Source organism: Choristoneura fumiferana, chromosome 18 (assembly GCF_025370935.1).
Source record: "Choristoneura fumiferana chromosome 18, NRCan_CFum_1, whole genome shotgun sequence".
In the NCBI taxonomy this organism is placed as follows: Eukaryota; Metazoa; Arthropoda; class Insecta; order Lepidoptera; family Tortricidae; genus Choristoneura; species Choristoneura fumiferana.
The window spans coordinates 9,021,144-9,038,908 of record NC_133489.1 but is presented as its reverse complement, the minus strand read 5'-3'; the positions used below and the strand labels follow the sequence as shown (position 1 = coordinate 9,038,908).

Below are 17,765 nucleotides of genomic sequence, written 5' to 3'. Positions count from 1 at the left end.
CATCCACAGAAAACTTTTTAAAAATTCAAATTATCTGTTCTACTCTGCTTCTTTCTTGATCACGACAGAAAATGAGTGTTATATTTAAATTTTGCAGCTAGAACTGTTTTGAAGCGGGACGTGGATTTCATGATTTGCATTTAAAGCTATCAAGTATAAGGTAATCTTGATATTGCAGTATGATTTTTTGAATATCAACATCAGAATCTAGTTTGTGTGTCTGCTTGTAATTGAACTAAATTTTACCTTGCTCCTCCTCCACTGCCATGCAAGACCGACGCTATGTTACCTATGTTAATTATGTTTTGGAAACCATCCTTATCATTCCTGAAATCACACAAAAATGTCAGCAAAATCACTCCAGCCCCTTTGATAGAGTTAAAGAACAGCGCCTTGTTCCAAATATGACCGACGTAGGTAGTGAAGGGAAAAGTCTTGAAACCTCTAAATATAATAACTCTTTATCAAAAAATTAAAAGCCAATCAACCAAACTTTTCGGAGGATAAAAAATTAGTCATCCCCTTCCTTTCAATTTATGCCGCGGCGGCAAAAAATAAGATTGGGCTTAGCAGCTGGGATGAGATTGAAGAGTTCGTCGGAACGCTCCCCATTGTAGATACTATAAGAAATGCAGAGAGAACTAACGTCTCTGCGTAGGGCCAAAGGATCAAGTTTCCCAGAAAGTATTGGATCGCCGATAATAAGAGTTGCCCTACGCTGCAGTCGATCAAGTGGAAGCAGCTGATACTGAGGGACTCCAGCCCAAAGGTGAGAGCAATACTCGAAGTGAGGACGAACCTGAGCCTTGCAGAGCTATAGGCGATGGCTCTGTTCGAAGTATTGCTTTGCACGATTAAGTACCCGTAACTTCCTGTCAGCTATTTTGGCTAATATTTTCCACATGATCGCAAAATTGGGCATTGCTCGAGATATGAACCCAGATGGTGAACCTTTATTAGTATAACACCCCTCTTTTTGCGTCGGGGGTTAAAAAGTGCAAGCTATGATATGCCATCAAGTGATTACTAATGCTACCTACGGATTTGATTAGTGAGGTACCTACGTTATACTAGGTAGATTAGTATGCGTGCCTTTCATTCCCCGTTCTTGAACTAGGTGGTCCTTCAATTTTTCTCAATATTGTTACTGCTTTCCAACTGTACACTATTTCATAAAACAATAGCAGAACGGATGAGTGAGCTCCATCGGGAAGCGGATGATCCGGACGCTATAACGAACCCCTGAAGGCACGTTTTATGTAAGGAATAAAACTTACATACACCTCCAATTGACACTACATAGTGAAGGCAAGTTTCGTGTGGAAAATCAGGAATGATCCTCTATTTGTAGAAATTGTTTGCATCGATTGTTTTAAGGTGTGTTTAGACCACAAGAATGTAAAGCTAGAGTACCTATACATAGGAGCGTTATTCTAATACCTATGTAAACGACTATTCATGTTTCTCAAGAGTATACTAAGAGCACAAACAGGACAACAATAATCATAAGCGACGACATGATGCTCTAGAAAATGTTCATCTCCGTTTTCGTAAAAATAAATTAACAGATAATGCACAATGATTGTTTGTTCTACCAATAGCTTTTTTCGCGTTTTAGTATCCATGATCACCATGGCAAAAATATAACTACATAGTAAATAATTTTATTTGTCTAAGTATACTATAACAACGTTCATCTCAAGAATTAAAATGTTATTACGACATGGTTCTGTGGTTATCCACGAATCAGATTGGTTGGTACCTTACAACTTCTATAACATAATACGAAAATAACCGAACTACAAAGACAAGATAGATAGTAACTGGCATGAACCTACATTACAATTAGATTAGATTATTTTTATTATTATATTAAAGCGATCAAAAACTTGCTGTAAATAATTAAAATGATAGCTCAACAAAGCCTCGAATTTGGAACACTCATTCTCAAATTTAAATAATTAAGAATGAAATTTTAATTACTTGTACATATCAAAGAGATTATTAATGTATACCTAAGTACTTTAAAGAATAATTTGTTAATCATATTATTTTCAAAGACTAGTTGAGTCTAACAAATATTTAAAAAGTATACCTACCTCAGAACTAACAATCTCATAAAGTTGTTTTCAAAAAACAAATCTACAATTCTTTCCTGTAACTAAATATAAATTCCGTGTTGATATAATCTGGAACACTCATGGTCTTAATATTGATTTTAAGATATTACTAATGTTCGTTTTTGATTACTTAACAACAATTAATCACAGTAACTGTCAAAATGTCACGGTACTGTAGATTGAAAAGTTTTTTAGGCACTTTGTTTGACTACAAGCCCGATGTGATGTGATGTTCATTAACATTTTAGTGTACAGGTAATATTGAACGTAGCTGTAATAAAATTGATATTTTTTTTTTCCGTAATGTAATTAATATTCTATCTAAAAAATTGGCGGTGGGATCTTCATACGGGTAAACGAACGATAAAATTACGTTTTTTCAAGCTTACGGTGATTTGTGAGGTAAAAGTGATTAGGAACTTTCTTAATAACAATTGGTATAAATAAAGTGAATAACTGTGTGAGAGACTGCAAGCTCTGAAAGCTGTATAAATTGCACCTCTTTTAATTTACCTTAAGAATAGATCATAACGAGTATTTTCAATAAAACAATATCCAGTAATTCAAAAAACTTGCTACGTGACCTGTACATGGTTTTCATTTTTTTTACGGCTTTAAATTTATATGTACTACCTATTCTCATCGTTAAAATTTTATTGCACAAATTGAACCCTCTACATCTCAATGAATAAAGCAAATCTGCCATTTTAAGTAAAAAAACATGCTCTTCGAGTGGTGACTCTCACGAGTATTTTACAATTTAAAAGATATTACCACTTTGAGCAGCGGTGTTGACATCAAGGAAGCCGGTTAATATCAGTGGCGAAAGTTGGACAAAGTTCACAACTTTGCTTTAGCCTGGAAGTAACTTGTTAAATAAACGGAACACATGGAAAGTTACATAGGTATGCAAGTGGAAGTTGTAGCAACGTCTAAAATGAAAAAGGGAATCCTCATAAAATAGTAACTTTGCTTACTGTCTGTCTGTCAAAATCCATTTTTCAGGAACACCTGGAGGTAGGTATTAAGTTGAAATACAAAACACAGGCTTTGGTGTCTTACGACCGTTAAAAAAATGGAGTTTCTTTGTTCAGGAAAACTTTTTTTGTTGTCTTTTTGATTTGTATGTACGAGGAAGTCTGATTATCACTTGGCGGGCTTTTTAACCGACTGCAGTTTAGCTTAAAAGCAGAGGCTATTTATAAAATCACTGCTATATTTCGTAAATTAATAACGCACATATCTATTTGTGCCCATTTTTTGCTGACTGTAATTATTGTGAACTGTACTTACATTTTCATATTATCTACAAAATTATCCACACAACTTTTTGAGTCAATGATCTAAAAGAATTTCCTTGCTCAATTCTTTTAGTTCATTGATATGGACCTCCACAAAGTACGCCTGATTCAATAAATTATTTTTAAGTCAATCCAATGAGTGGAAGCAGACCTAAATTTATCTAATTTGCAATGCTAGTAATTACAGATAACTAAAATCAGAAATCAATTGGTAATAGGTTTTACACTTTAAAATTTGCTTCACAACTTTTAAATTTAAAACGTACTTGAAGAAAACGAAAAATAAACCACTAATGCCATAATTGAGTAAAAGCCGGGGTAAAGCCGAAATAAACTACGATGGCATTAAGCCCAAACTTTTATGAACTAGTAAACGGAGGCTTATAGCCATTTGTTAATTAGAGCACATTCAGCTCTACTAATTGCATCTCATTTAAAACAGCCCGGTTCCCGCAATTAACCCACATAACTTCCATTTTTACTCACTTTACTACATGGAAATTTGCCTTTGAAATATGTTTACGTACTTATTTGCATATGGGAAAATACAGCAAGTGTAAGTGTTCATTTTAATAGCGGTTAAATCTTTCCAATTAAGAAATAGTTTTGTGGAGCAATTTGTTTAATCACAAGCCTTTGCTAGTCTTTGAAGTTTAAATTTATTTAAACAACAGACAAATCGCTGTTTAACGTAGTCTGAGGAAGAATTTCTAACCATTAGCACAACTTCAACAGACACCAAAACAAGCAGTTAAGAAAAATCAAGTTTACATCGAAAATGACTCAGTTGAAGCAAATAGATTGCTTTAGCATGAACATTAAATTTTGGAAAGTCCTCGCCATATGGCCATCAAGTAACATGCATCGTTTCTATAAATATTACTACAAAGTGTTTGTAGCTTTTTTTGTCTTTCTCTGCAACTTTCTTTTCACTATAAATTTTTATTATCTCCCGAGGCATCTGGATTTGTTTGTAGAAGAAATGATATTTTATTTTACCGAGCTCGCTGTAACCTCTAAAGTGCTTACGTTTATTTTGATGCATGACAAAATTGTGATGATATTAAATACGCTTGAAAGCAAAATGTTTCAACCTGAAACAGAAGAAGGGTTAAAGATAATCGATGACGCTAAGAAGTTTATTGTGCGGTATTGGAAAATTGTTGCAGTTATCTCAGTAACATCAAACTTAACTCATATTCTATCACCATTTATAACTCATTTGTTTTTACCTGTAAAATTGAATCTTCCTGTATGCAGTTACTCTTTTTTATCAGAAAATACAACTCAAGCCTTTATTTACCCTTTGTACTGGTATCAAGCTCTTAGTATGCATTTTCACATGTTATGTAATGTTAACATTGATACGTTTATTTTGGGTGTATTAATTCTGGCTATATCACAATTGGATATACTTGATGGTAAACTGCGGAGAGTAACTGAAAAAGAGCTGAATACAGGAGAAAGAAAAGTAGTTGGCGAAGTACCGACGGTAGTAGCAGTGGCGTATGATGAAGCAATGATGAAACTGAAGCAATCTATTGTTCATTTTGATGAACTGGGGAAGTATGTAATTTTATTTTAATCTTATCATAATTTAACAGTGCGTAGTACATACATATTGTGACTAATCTTTTGATCTAACATCTGGTAGCATGCTGAACGGTAGTGTCGCTCTGAAGATGAGCTGTGGTGATAGATGGGTTTATGTGATTTGTGTCTGTGTGTGCTCTTACAGTGTGGAAGTGGCAAAAATAGGTAATTGTTTCAGTTCATTAATCTTTTGATTCCTTCCAGATTTTGTAACTTACTGGAGGATGTATTTAGTCTTACAATGTTCGTGCAATTCAGCATGGCTTCTTGTATTATTTGCGTTGTTTTATTCAGATTTACCTTGGTAAGTATCTAATCTAAGCTTTAAATTTGTTTTTTTTTGTGCTCAGTACCAAATTAATCTTCTTTTTTCAGCCAGCACCGTGGCAATATTTTATATTCCTGGCCACTTATATGTTTATCATGATCATTCAAATATTGGTTCCATGTTGGTTTGGCACTCGCATTATGGACAAGGTGAGTATTTTTTTTAATTTTGCTTGAGTTCACGATTTTGTTATCGCGCTTAAAAAATAGCCTATGTCACTCTCTGGCCCATAAACTATAACTATGCCAAAAATCACGTCGATCCGTCGCTCCGTTTCGACGTTTAAGACGCACAAGCATGCAAACACATTTTCGCATTTATAATATTAGTATGGATATTAAAATATAAAGAACATTCTTGATGTCTACTCACTACCAAAGTTAATAAGTAGACATTTCTACAGAGTCCGTATTGCTCGCTAGATTGCCGCTATGACTAAAAGAAATGGAAACTTAAATTACAGAGGGTTCTCAAAAAAAAAAAAAACGTTTTCATCAATACGGTGTAGTGCTATTCGTTTGCAAGTCAGAACGTTGCAAATTTGGCGATTTTTTCTCTTTATTTCAGAGTCAGCTTCTCTCCTCAGCCGTGTACAACTGCAACTGGACCGCTAAGTCCCGCTACTTTAAGAGCAGTCTGCGGCTCTTCGCGGAGCGCGCCAACAAACCTCTCTCGATAACAGCCGGGAAAATGTTTCCACTCTCGCTCACCACTTTCACTTCTGTAAGTTGAAAATACCTATAATTCTTCTGCAAGCTTTTCAAGTTCAAAACGTACGATTTTTATTTCATTGCTTTACTTTTAAGCTTTTTTTCATCTGGTTCTTGTCTAAGACTTCGTCTGCATTTTATAAACTATCATGTGCTCAATATTTCATCGAAATACTTTCAGCAGTAGTTCAATAAAAAAGTGACACACATACTCACAAATTTCGTATTTACAATGTAAGTACCTAATTACATAGAAAAAAAACCATTAGCTGTTGGCTTTTGATTAGAATTCGTCTGCGAAGATCTCGCAAAAAACTGAAATTTTCTACGATAAAAGTATCCTGTATATTAGGTAGTATGTGTTGATCCAGCGTATATACTATTTACCTGTGTACCAAATTTCATTTAAATTAGAGGATCGTAATAACATCCAAACTCTCGCATTATTTAGTAACTAGTTCATCTTTTGTTTCAGATAATTAATACTGCTTATTCCTTCTTTACATTACTACGGTATATGCAGTCTCGGCAAGGATAACCTGTATTTGTACACGATATACGGGTTGGTTATATAAGGATTTTTTTATTGTTAACTTTACCTGTAACAAGTTACTATTTAAATTTATCGTTTGAAATTGACTACAAACTTTTACTTCGTACTCATCCATTTTCTTCTGTAAATACGTTGAAATTAATTTCGAACGATGTAGTAAATCTAGTTAACAGCTCTTAGTAAATATTAATCTATAGGTTCCACTTTAAAATATCATGACCTCATTTTGCGGAACTAAGAAACACTTTTGTAAAATGTTGTTAGTTTACAAAGATTCAGTTGTTTGGTGAACAAGCTGTCTCTTAAGACTTGAAGGTATGATAAAAGGTAAGATATAGAACTGTATGTACTTAAATGAGTAAAAAAAACCTTATTCTGATAATTAATGAGCAACATAATAATGTACAACATTTTTTTGTGGTATTTTTGTAAAATTCGCGTCTTTGCAAAAACCATCATGGATGGCTATGACACTTCGCGGTAATTTTTGCAAAATTGCCAAGGCACCTGACGGTTAGTTTCACATATGGCGCTGACACCCGAAAGGATATTTTATTAATATAATCACTAATTTTGAATATGGTAAGTATTATTAGTTCATTCTTATTGACACCTATTGCCGAAGCATTAATTAGTTCTCACCAGACTCGGCCATATTAATTTTAATTAGGATGTCGAAAGTTTACACGAGGTCCGTAAATAATATCATGATTGATGGGAGTACGATGAAATTTTAGAAAATAAGCCGTGAAATAAGTTTGTATCGGTTTTAGGTCAACAGAGCAGTGGAAGAAGCTTGAATTTTTTCACTGATATATACTGCTCAAAAGAAACTAAGGGCCACGTGAATTATTAACCCCCGACGCAAAAAGAGGGGTGTTATGAGTTTGACCGCTATGTGGCACCGTAGCTCTGAAACGGGTGGACCGATTTGAATGCGGTTTTTTTATTTGAAAGCAGGTTTTCTAGCGATGGTTCTTATACTTTAAAAAATAAATATTACTTTAAAAAATACAACATATGTACTTTAGTTTCCTGTTAACCTAGCGGTCCCCCGACACCGACGACGCTTAGATAAAAAAATATTACTAGATACTAAATTAACTTAGGCTAATTTTGCGGGAAATCAGCATAGTCCCCGCGGGATAGGGATAAAAGAATTCTTCGCAGATGAAGCCGAGGGCAACAGCTAGGTTGTGCATAATTATTTTTTACTTTTTAGTTGTCTTTTTTGGCGGCGTTTTATAGGCGTTTTTTTATTATTTTTGCTGGCGTTTTTTTTAGTCGGGGGTTTTCTCTATTTACTAATAAATATAATTCTTTATTACATTCCTTGTCTAAAAATGATTTTATTAATACAATATAACGCAGTACAAATACTTTTTCACGACACTGCTCGAAAATGTGGCCATAGATAAGCTAAATCCAGTACCCAAAACTGCCTATACATATAGATATAGGTATGAGCCGACTCATTTATGGCTCTCAAAACACGACAACAATGTAACACATTACGAAAACAGGTCGTATCAATATAATACGATACGACTTTTTAGAATATAATTTCTGAATTTCATTCTTGGCGTGCTGAAACGACAATTGGATCAATCAAAAGAAAGTAATCGGTTGCTGCATGTGAAATTCAATTGACCAATGAGAATGCGACATTAATGATTTTTATGGGGTGTTTTTTTTTCTTAAACGCATAATAAGCACAAAATGCTTTAATTTTTTTAAGTATGAAAAAACGCCATAGTGTCGCAGCAGGTCATAGACTTGGGTCAGACATGACGAGGATGACGTTTTGATTTTTTAAATATGTGGTTGCGTACTGGCCACAAAGAATGGACTAGTTTAAAAAAAAATGTCACAAAAGAAAAACTAAAATCGGCGGGATGGGTGACACTTTTTACCGACCCGAATAATACCGACCGCATTATTCCTGTAAACGCTCATACAAAATCGTGATAAACTGATATTATGAGTTTTACAATATCTGTAATTCCATGTCGGTATTATCCGGGCCGGTAAAGAGTGTCACACGGCGGGAGCAACACAGTCATTGGATTCTTATTGTTTGTTTTGTGATAAATATTTTTATTCCCTCGCAGTGATCGTGAAAAGCACAATGTTTATTAGTCTCGGCCAAAAGTGCTATAGATGAACTCGTATTATCGAAGGCCTCGCCTTCGGGTCGGTCTTCAAACTAACTCGTTCGTCTATTACTTACTTTCGAGCCTCTACCTACAGCAATGTACTGTTCATTCAAAATTGTATTCCATTAAACGCAAACGTATTTTTGATTTAATTTTACCGGTTAAATTGAAGTGGCCCTTATCCTGAGTCCTGACATTTTTTAACACACCAGGAGAATTAGAATATCAGGTAGGTTCTAGGTATATAAGTAGTCATTCCAATATGTAAGCAGGTACGTCAATCCGTCTGTCACGACTCTTTTCTCACAATCGCGTGGAGATATTAAGCTAAAATGAATAATCAATATACTGACAGGTCTGCTACCCCTGGAAGCAGTTAAAAAATAAAACATCTAATGTCAACGCAATCAAAAGATAGCGTCATTAAAAAAACCGGCCAAATTTGAGTTGAACTCGCGTGGAGAGGGTTCCGTACAATGCCGAAGTCAAATGTGTTGCTCTATTTTTTTATAAATATTTTGACCGTGTTTTTTTTTAAATTAATACAAAATATCCATTTGAAATCCTCTGAGTAAGGCGCGAGTTAACTACTACTAGCGCTATCTAGTGGTGTTTTATTGAACTATTTTCCGTAAGTGAAACTATTAAATTGAGTTTACCACTTTATTTTTCACTCGATAGAACTCTTAAAGGTTTTCCTATAATCTACAAGCAATGCACTATATTTTGTATATTTTTTTTTTCAAAATTTTAGGCTCAGTAGTTTCGGAGAGGAGAGGGGAGGGGCTGGTCAATTTTTGTCTTCTTTCATGAATAAAATCAAAACTATTTTTTTTACAATAATAACAAAAATATTTTTTACATCCTCATAACGAGCCCTTTAATTTCATATAATACCTACGAGTATGACACAGTAAGATTTGCAAAACTTTTTTTTATTTCCTAAGTTGTCCTCCGAAAATGACCCTTATTTTAATAAATATACATTTATTTACTTTGCACATATGTGTTTGGGTCATAGGATTAACACCATCTTACCAAATTTCACCTGATTTGGTCCAGTAGATTCGGAACAAATTGGCTGTTAGACGCACGAATAATCCTATAATGGTTCCGTTTTTTTTGTACGGAAACCCTTTTTTTTTAATGGATGGCACACGAGCAAGTGGGTGTCCTGATGGTAAGAGATCACCACCGCCCATAAACATCTGACCTAGAGGCCTAAGATGGGATACCTCAAGTGCCAGTAATTTCACCGGCTGTCTTACTCTCCCCGCTGAAACACAACAGTGCAAGCACTGCTGCTTCACGGCAGGATCAGCGAGCAAGATGGTGGTAGCAATCCGGGCGGACCTTGCACAAGGTCCTACCACCTGCAAAAAGATGTGTCATTCAAATTGCCGGAAAATCAAAACCAATAACGGTACTTCCAGTTGCCCTAGAAACTAGAAATTCAGTATGAAGGTAGCTTTTATAGTATAACCAATAAGAAAGGCTGAAATCGAATATATATCATAAAGCCTATCTTACGGTTATTATCTTTAATATCAGTAAAAGGTAATTGAGATCAAAGAAAATGGATTATATTTTTTTACAACGAGAAAATCCTTCCAATCTTGTGTTATTTAACTTTGCATTTGATGCTTGAACATAGTAAAACAGTGACCCCCGCCTATTTCAACCGATTCAATTAGGCGAACCGTCATTAACCACGAAACGAGTGCAGAAAACTGATGAATAAATGGCCATTTCTTGTCCAGAGACATTTTCCCAGCATTGTAAGGGCAGGGACGTCACACACAAGGATCGGGGACAATAGACCCAGCAGTTAGCCACTGGCAGTAATAAGGCGTGTTTTTGCGAACAGACAGCGAAAAAAGGAAACAATGATTTTGGCCGTGACTAGATAAATAAGATGTCGGAACGTGACGAGGGTACTGGTACAGTTTTTATGGAATCTTTCAGTGGGTGTAGCGTTCGCCGCGATCCACCTGCTTCTCTTTGTTTAGGCCTCTGAATACATTGTTAATGCATGGATTGGGTATAATACCGCGTGCGAAGGTCAGGCTTTGTCGACCCGATGCGACCTAAGTAAAGTGTCGACGAGGGACATGTGATCTGGTGAGGATGTGACTCTAAGAAATATAGCTTAGTAAGAATACACAAAGAGCTAGCTGGGTCGAGTAAAATTGGCGTTTGTTTATCGGAATATATCTTTTTGGTAAAGTTAATTAGATAGTGGTCAGATTTTTTGTTAAATATAATAAGCATTTACTATTAATAAATACAATCCCTTTATTAATTGAAACGCATGTTAGTGTTCTATTCAAAATGACAAAAACGGAATTCTTACAGGTTCACCGTTGCCCATCCGTTTGCGCTTTAGCTCAAAAACTTATGCTTTACCTGCTACGAATTTAACTTAGCATACAAGTACAATATAAATAATAATCACGTCGACAAAGAGGTAAAACAAAATTTCGTAAGATAATTTTTGGCCGTCAACGTAAGCGTAACTTGGGTTTTTTTCTCGTCAATCTCATGCGTGGGGTGTTAAAAGTTAGGTTTTAAAAGTATTGTAGTTTTGTGACAACCATTTTTTTATCCAAGAATTCGTTTGTAAAATAGCCTACAACCCTGCTGCAACTATGCCTGTCAACTATAAGCTGTATAAAAGGGATTGTTCTTTAAACATAGTTTAAATTTTTTGTCAATAATGTAAATAAGTTTCTTTATTGCGGCATTCGACGAAACCATGTATGACAAACAACAATTATGAAACATAGATCTGATCGCTATATTTCCATTCGTAAACATCGAAAGGAATAAAGAATGAAAATTGCGCCCGCACACGTCCTTCCGCCTGCAAACGATGATTTAGTGGCTATCCCTGGATTTATAGAGCGGCCCGCCCCGCCCAGCGACTTCAATGAATAATAAATTGAAGATCTTTTTCGATATTATTGATACTTCGGGTTTCTCCGTGTGATCTATGTACGGGCGCGAATTGAAACCCTTTTATTAAAACATATATTACAAGACGCGTCCCGTTAGTGACACTGAATAATACGCTCCTTGTTGCTACTATTCTTTGCAGGATTCTCCTATTTTGGCCTTTATTATGCCTGGATAATTTATGATCACGACTGCTGTTTTGTACGAAGTCACTGTGCATTTAAAATTATGCGCTATTTTCAGAACGACATAGCATTTTTACAATATGTTTGTCATTGTTTTTTCATCCCGACCCGTTTTGACCCGTGTGGTGTCGGGTTAGAATTACACCTCTCTATTTCTTCCGTGGATGTCGTAAGAGGCGACTGAGGATATACTTAGGTTAAGGTATACCGTAGGCGACAGGCTAGCAACCTGTCACTATTGTACCGTTTTTGTCAAACTTAAAACCTAAAACTGCTAAAAGTGGCCCCGAAGCGGTAATGTTTCGTGTGCTCTGCCTACCCCATTTGGGGATACACGCGCGTGATCTTTGTGTGTGTTTGTGTGTTTTTTAATTAAATAATTTGTTCATTTACAAGTACTTTAGACGACTAAGTAAAACGGGACGAAAATTCCATTTACATTTCTTTGCCTCAATTAGTTATCATTGTATATTCTTGTAAGCAGTCAGTCTAACATCGAATTCCGTGCCCTAGTTGCTAACCAAACTTGGAGTTAAAAAGTCAAACGTTTATTTGTACGCCAACGGGCGGATTTGCAGAGCTAATTCCGAAGGGTGCGCTAGTTTGACTTGCCGTCTTCATCGTTCTGTTCTGAAGCAAAGATAAAGCAACGTAAGATTCATCACTTCTGAAAAAGCGGCAAAAATATATGTAAACCCTTATCTAGAGCAATAAACTGTTTAAACGGTACCGTGACGACTATTATTCGAAATCAAATCACCCGTAATACCAATGTTTCAAAACTATTTATGAGTTTTTATGATTGCCCATATTAGGCTTTATTTGATCCTATTATTAACCTTTTCAACGTGGTGTGGGATTGGAGTAGGAGAACTGATGATCGAGCTCAGCGGCGTGCTTTGGGAGAGGTCTGTGTCCAACAGTGGACTGATAACAGTAGGTATATTCTAGGTAGTTTTCACCGCAGATCTTGCTTTCAAAATCAAGTTTGTATTTGCTAGTCATGCTCGGGCCCATGCTCTTGCATAGGGTCTCACCGTCGATTGATACGTCTGGGAGGACATAATCATCATCATTTCTAGGTAACAACTATAATAACGCGCGTTAACTGAAAAACTAAAACTGATTCTGTATAACCATGGAGCTTTCCACCCGCGTTGATTTCATTTATCGCATGAAACATGAACATTTCCAGTGTGAAATTAGCGTACCTATGGCGTTTTCATAAAAATAAGCCACGTGTATTAGCCGTGAAAACCAAAGAATAAAATTAAATATACCTACACAACACAAAGAAATTACAATATTATTGTTGCGCGCGGTTAAACTGCCCTTGCCTTGCCTTGACGTTGCCATAGGTATAGCTAAGTAGTAATATAGCGTTAAAAAATCTTTTTCACTTCCCATGCTCAAGTTTGCGTTTATGCTGGATCTAGACGACATAAAATGACTTTTTATGCTCTAGCGCATAAAGTAAAATCTTCAAAAAATCATCAATCAAACAAAAAAGTTTTTTTCAATTTATATAAAACTAAAAATCAATAAAAAAAAACAATAAAACTACAAAAATATAACTATATTATTATAGTAATGCATGGCAATATATATGGTATATAGTAAGTGAACAATTGTTTCCACTGTTGCTATTTCATTTCCTCGCAATCAAAGTGAAAAGCAGTGTATAAAACTCGAGCGTTAAACCCATTTTACCCTCGACGTGTCTATCCACGCTCGCTGTACCCACCGGCTCGGGTGACTATATGAACGTCTTGGGTAAAATGGCTCGTTTTATGCTCTTGTTGTACAATCTACTATTTACACGCTATTTTGCGGGAATTTTTGAAATTCCCGTCTTGATCTTTATGACTATGAAGGAATATGTCTGCCAAAAATCAGGTGTTTACATCAGATTGTCAGTGAGTATCAAAAAAATGGGTCCGTAACGGCTCGCATAATTGTTGAAAGGTGTAGTGTAGGTACATAATGTTTGTCATAACTTTTTTTATTTCTGAATTCAAAAAAATGATAAAAATTGAAAGAAAAAGAAAGAAAGAAAATACATTTATTCACAACACAAGACACAACAATAGTATTGCTAAAAAGAAACCTAATGTAATTTACAGAGTTCTACAGGTTATTATGAAAAATCAATCAATCAAATCATTAAAAAAAATCTGAAAATTTTCTTAGTTCGGGCACCAGTCTCCCTCACACAAGTCTGTTAATTTATTAGTCTTTTAATACAGTTTTTACTCGACTATGGAAAAGCCAAATTACTAAACTAAATACCAGTTTTACGAGTAGAGACAGTTTACAAAAGCACACTGGGACAATTCCCTCGAAGTGATCCATCTTAACCCGTACCTCCTACGCTACGATGTTCTCGCGACAACTCTAACGCAAACACATGGTAGTGGGGTTAAAACTTGCACCGCATATAAAATTAGTTAAATAACTCCCCAGGAATCTTCGCGCTCTATATGGAAACACGTCTTTGCTCTAAAGCCGAGCAAATTAGAGCCAGCTACGAGCAAACTTGTACACATTAAGCTCGCTTTCTAAATAAATTAACGCGCTTAAGGTAATTACGAAAAAATATTGTTCATTAGCCTGAAAGGAATTTTGATGCTTTAAAAATAGAATTATTTAATCGTTTTGTAGACTTTGGGGAAAGAAAAAAGCGAAATAAAGCGGAAAAAAGCGAAATAAAACAAAGTCAATAAGGATTCGCAGAATAAGTCAAAGAGGCCAAGTCCAAACCAAACACGGAGCAATCGAACTAGTCCATCTATTCGATGTTTTAAACACGACGCGGTCTCTTGATGCTGTTCACGCTTGAAGAAAGGCCGGATTGCGCCGATTTTGTAGAACACAGCTGTGAAACAGTACTGTAACTAATACTTATTACACGAATGTAAAAATTAGGAAAGATTAGACCTTTGTTATAGTGTACGCACTGATGACATTTGACACTTTTGCATATGTATAACGTATTTAAAATAAAACAATAAAGTTGCTGCTTGACAACAAAGTATTCTTTATTTATCTTACTAATATTATAATCGCGAAAGTTTATATGGGTGGATGTTTGGATGCTTGTTACTCTTTCACGTAAAAACTACTGAACGGATTTGCATTAATTTGGCATATAGGTAATATATGCCCTGGATTAACATTTAGGCTACCTTTTATCCCAAAATAATGTATGGTTCCTGTGGAATCGAAATAGCTTTAAACTAGATACCAATCCAGCGCGAGCGAAGTCGCGGGCAAAAGCTAATTAAGAAATAGTTTGTAACGTTATTTGATAAGGTCAATTGTGAAAAGTAGGTGTAACGCACGAATTAAAAATAATAAAACTGTTAAACAAGGTTAAAATGGTCCTATTAAACATAAATAACGAAAAAAAGCTAACATTAGAAAAAAAAAAATAGATTGCTCATTTAATAAACCAGGTGACCTGCCTACAAAGACATCTCTTGCCACTTGTTGTTTTGGAGAACTGTTCCATAGTCACAAGTGTCAGTTAATGATTGGTAAGTATTTAATGATAAATTATTTCCATACGTTGACTATAAAAACAGTTTCAAGTAAATAAACAAGTTTCTTAGATTTAAGTGTTAACTTTAGCCGTTTTTCTCTTGTCTTACTGGTGTAAATCTGTTGGCTGCAGTTAGACTAAAAGTTTTCAACGACAGTTCAAACATTCTGCGGCGCGACTACAGCGTTCCCCTTTCAATCTGCGAGTGTGCGGTCTTATTTCACGAGACCCAGTGTATTGATAGTCATTTGAGGATGATCAAGTGGACTTATGTATTCAAAAGTCTTCCTAGGATGACTACTCAATAGTCATTAATTAAAAGCGAAATCAGATAAAGCACCTCTAATTATGGTACATGGTTCTCTTTGACAACTGTTTCGATAATGTACTCTGTGACTGTTACTAATACGAGAGGTATTCATAGGGGCTTTCAAACTCGTCGAATCTGTTGTAAGTTTTGTGTAACCTGTGACTTTGTTGTTAATTGGTCTAGAAAAATAGTTTATCTATCAGGCCGCAAACTGGACGCTAGCGAGCAACTGGGCTCGCCGCACCGCAGCTGGCTTTTTCACTGTTCATTGCGCAGCCGAAACGCTCGCCATACAATGGTTACCTGGCAGCACCCGCAATGAATAGAAAAAAATCTCGGTGCGGCGGAGCCAGCCCACCTGCTCGCCGGAGTTGAGTTCACGGCCTCATATTTCTAATTGGTTTGTGTGTAGATGTGTCAATTGCATACAAATGTAATAGTTAAATACATTTTTGTGTTCCTTAGTTATCCTAGCACATAAGTAACACGTCTCAGGATAGCTTAAAATGAATAGTGTATCTCACAGAAAATAGTATTAAAACTGTAACAATGATTTGATTTTAACTTGAAAGCAAACTTAAAACAAAACAATAGAACAAAAAATATCTTACAACTACAAACTAAATTATGAAAACATGAAATGGCTACATAAATAAGGAGAACCTATTTCTAATGCAAACCGCGCGTGGGTAGATCCAAAAGGTTCAGTTGTGATTTATTCAACTACTTGACAAAGGTGACATTAATAATTATGTTTCCCTAGAACCAACTTTAATTAAAATCGCGTTACCTTAAAATACAATAAAAGGCTGTATTTCTCTATTGTTTATTTAAAACCATTATCAAATACCTTAAATGCTCGAAACAGTAAATAAAATAATTCCCGTTGCATAATTTAGTTAAAGGAATTAACTTTAATTATCCGATAAATTTAAAACAAGCCAACAGCCCTTTCCCTCACATTATTAGCATTCACTACGTAACTGCAGCCTGAACAAAAGGGACTAAATATTTCAGATGAACCTAATTAAATTAATTTCGACCTTAATTCAAGTCCGTTAAGAGTCACTTCACTTTAGCAGTTTCTTGGGCTCCTTCTTAACAATTAATTTAGTATAAGGAAATCTCCATTCCGTGACAATGTTAAAGCATTTACTTTTCTTACGGCCGTGACTAACATTTTATATTTCAGGGAAATGTGTTACCTATTTAAGTGACTCTTTTCATTTTCACGGCTTGAGAATTAAGCGTCTAGTTTTACTCGCATATAGGGTTTTACTAGACGGTAATGGTGAATTACCCCACGTGGGTAGAAAAGCAGAGAGTAGGTACTGTTAACCGAGAATTGAATTTGTTAACGACGACGCAAGGCGACGGCGGTGAAGGCGCGGAGAGGAGGCGAGCGGGGGGTTGGACGGACAGAACGGACATACCGCCATACGAAACGCGCGCATCACTAGTTTATTTATTACATAAAATTTTGTATTGAATATGAAGTAAATTCAGAGTATCAAGAATCTGCATCTTTCCTTTGTTTATCCAAAACAAAAGTGGCGACCGTGACAGGACTCATTAAAACCGAAGACATCATCACATCAATTAAGAGCTGAGCATCAATATTACCGTCAACTTGGCTGAAATTACGATAAGTGAATCAGTGGTGCAGTGGTTTTTTAATATTTTGGAACTGAAGTTTCGATTGCATAGTGAAAGTTTCGGTTTCGAAAATATTTATTAATTGATACAACTATAATCATGGCACTAATAAGTATGTATATACAACAAAATAATAATGTTTATTTTAATTTAACATAATCCCTAAAAAACATACCTTGTAGGTAATATAAATCACCCTAAACTAGAAAACTTAAAACAAGACATCGGTAATCCAAATTTCATTGATATACATATTGTAGTTTTCGAGTAAAATGCCTGTGACATACGGACGGAGGGACAGACAGACAGACGGACTTGACGAAACTATAAGGGTTCTGTTTTTGCCATTTTGGCTCC

The 17,765-nt window shown here is 35.5% G+C and overlaps 1 protein-coding gene across 2 annotated transcripts; it reads left to right on the top strand.

Moving 5' to 3' along the window:
* The first annotated feature begins 3,906 nt into the window (after window positions 1-3,906).
* Window positions 3,907-6,631, top strand: LOC141437563 (odorant receptor 4-like). 2 transcript variants are annotated; one of them, XM_074100993.1, is made up of 6 exons: window positions 3,907-3,977; window positions 4,699-4,987; window positions 5,219-5,318; window positions 5,390-5,491; window positions 5,910-6,065; window positions 6,528-6,631. In XM_074100993.1, the coding sequence occupies exons 2-6, from the start codon at window positions 4,752-4,754 to the stop codon at window positions 6,588-6,590; spliced, it is 657 nt and encodes a 218-aa protein (XP_073957094.1). In that variant the 5' UTR covers window positions 3,907-3,977; window positions 4,699-4,751; the 3' UTR covers window positions 6,591-6,631. The 2 variants fall into 2 exon arrangements, with proteins under 2 accessions (XP_073957094.1, XP_073957093.1); XM_074100992.1 differs by having other exon boundaries at window positions 4,157-4,987.
* The last annotated feature ends 11,134 nt before the right edge of the window (window positions 6,632-17,765 follow it).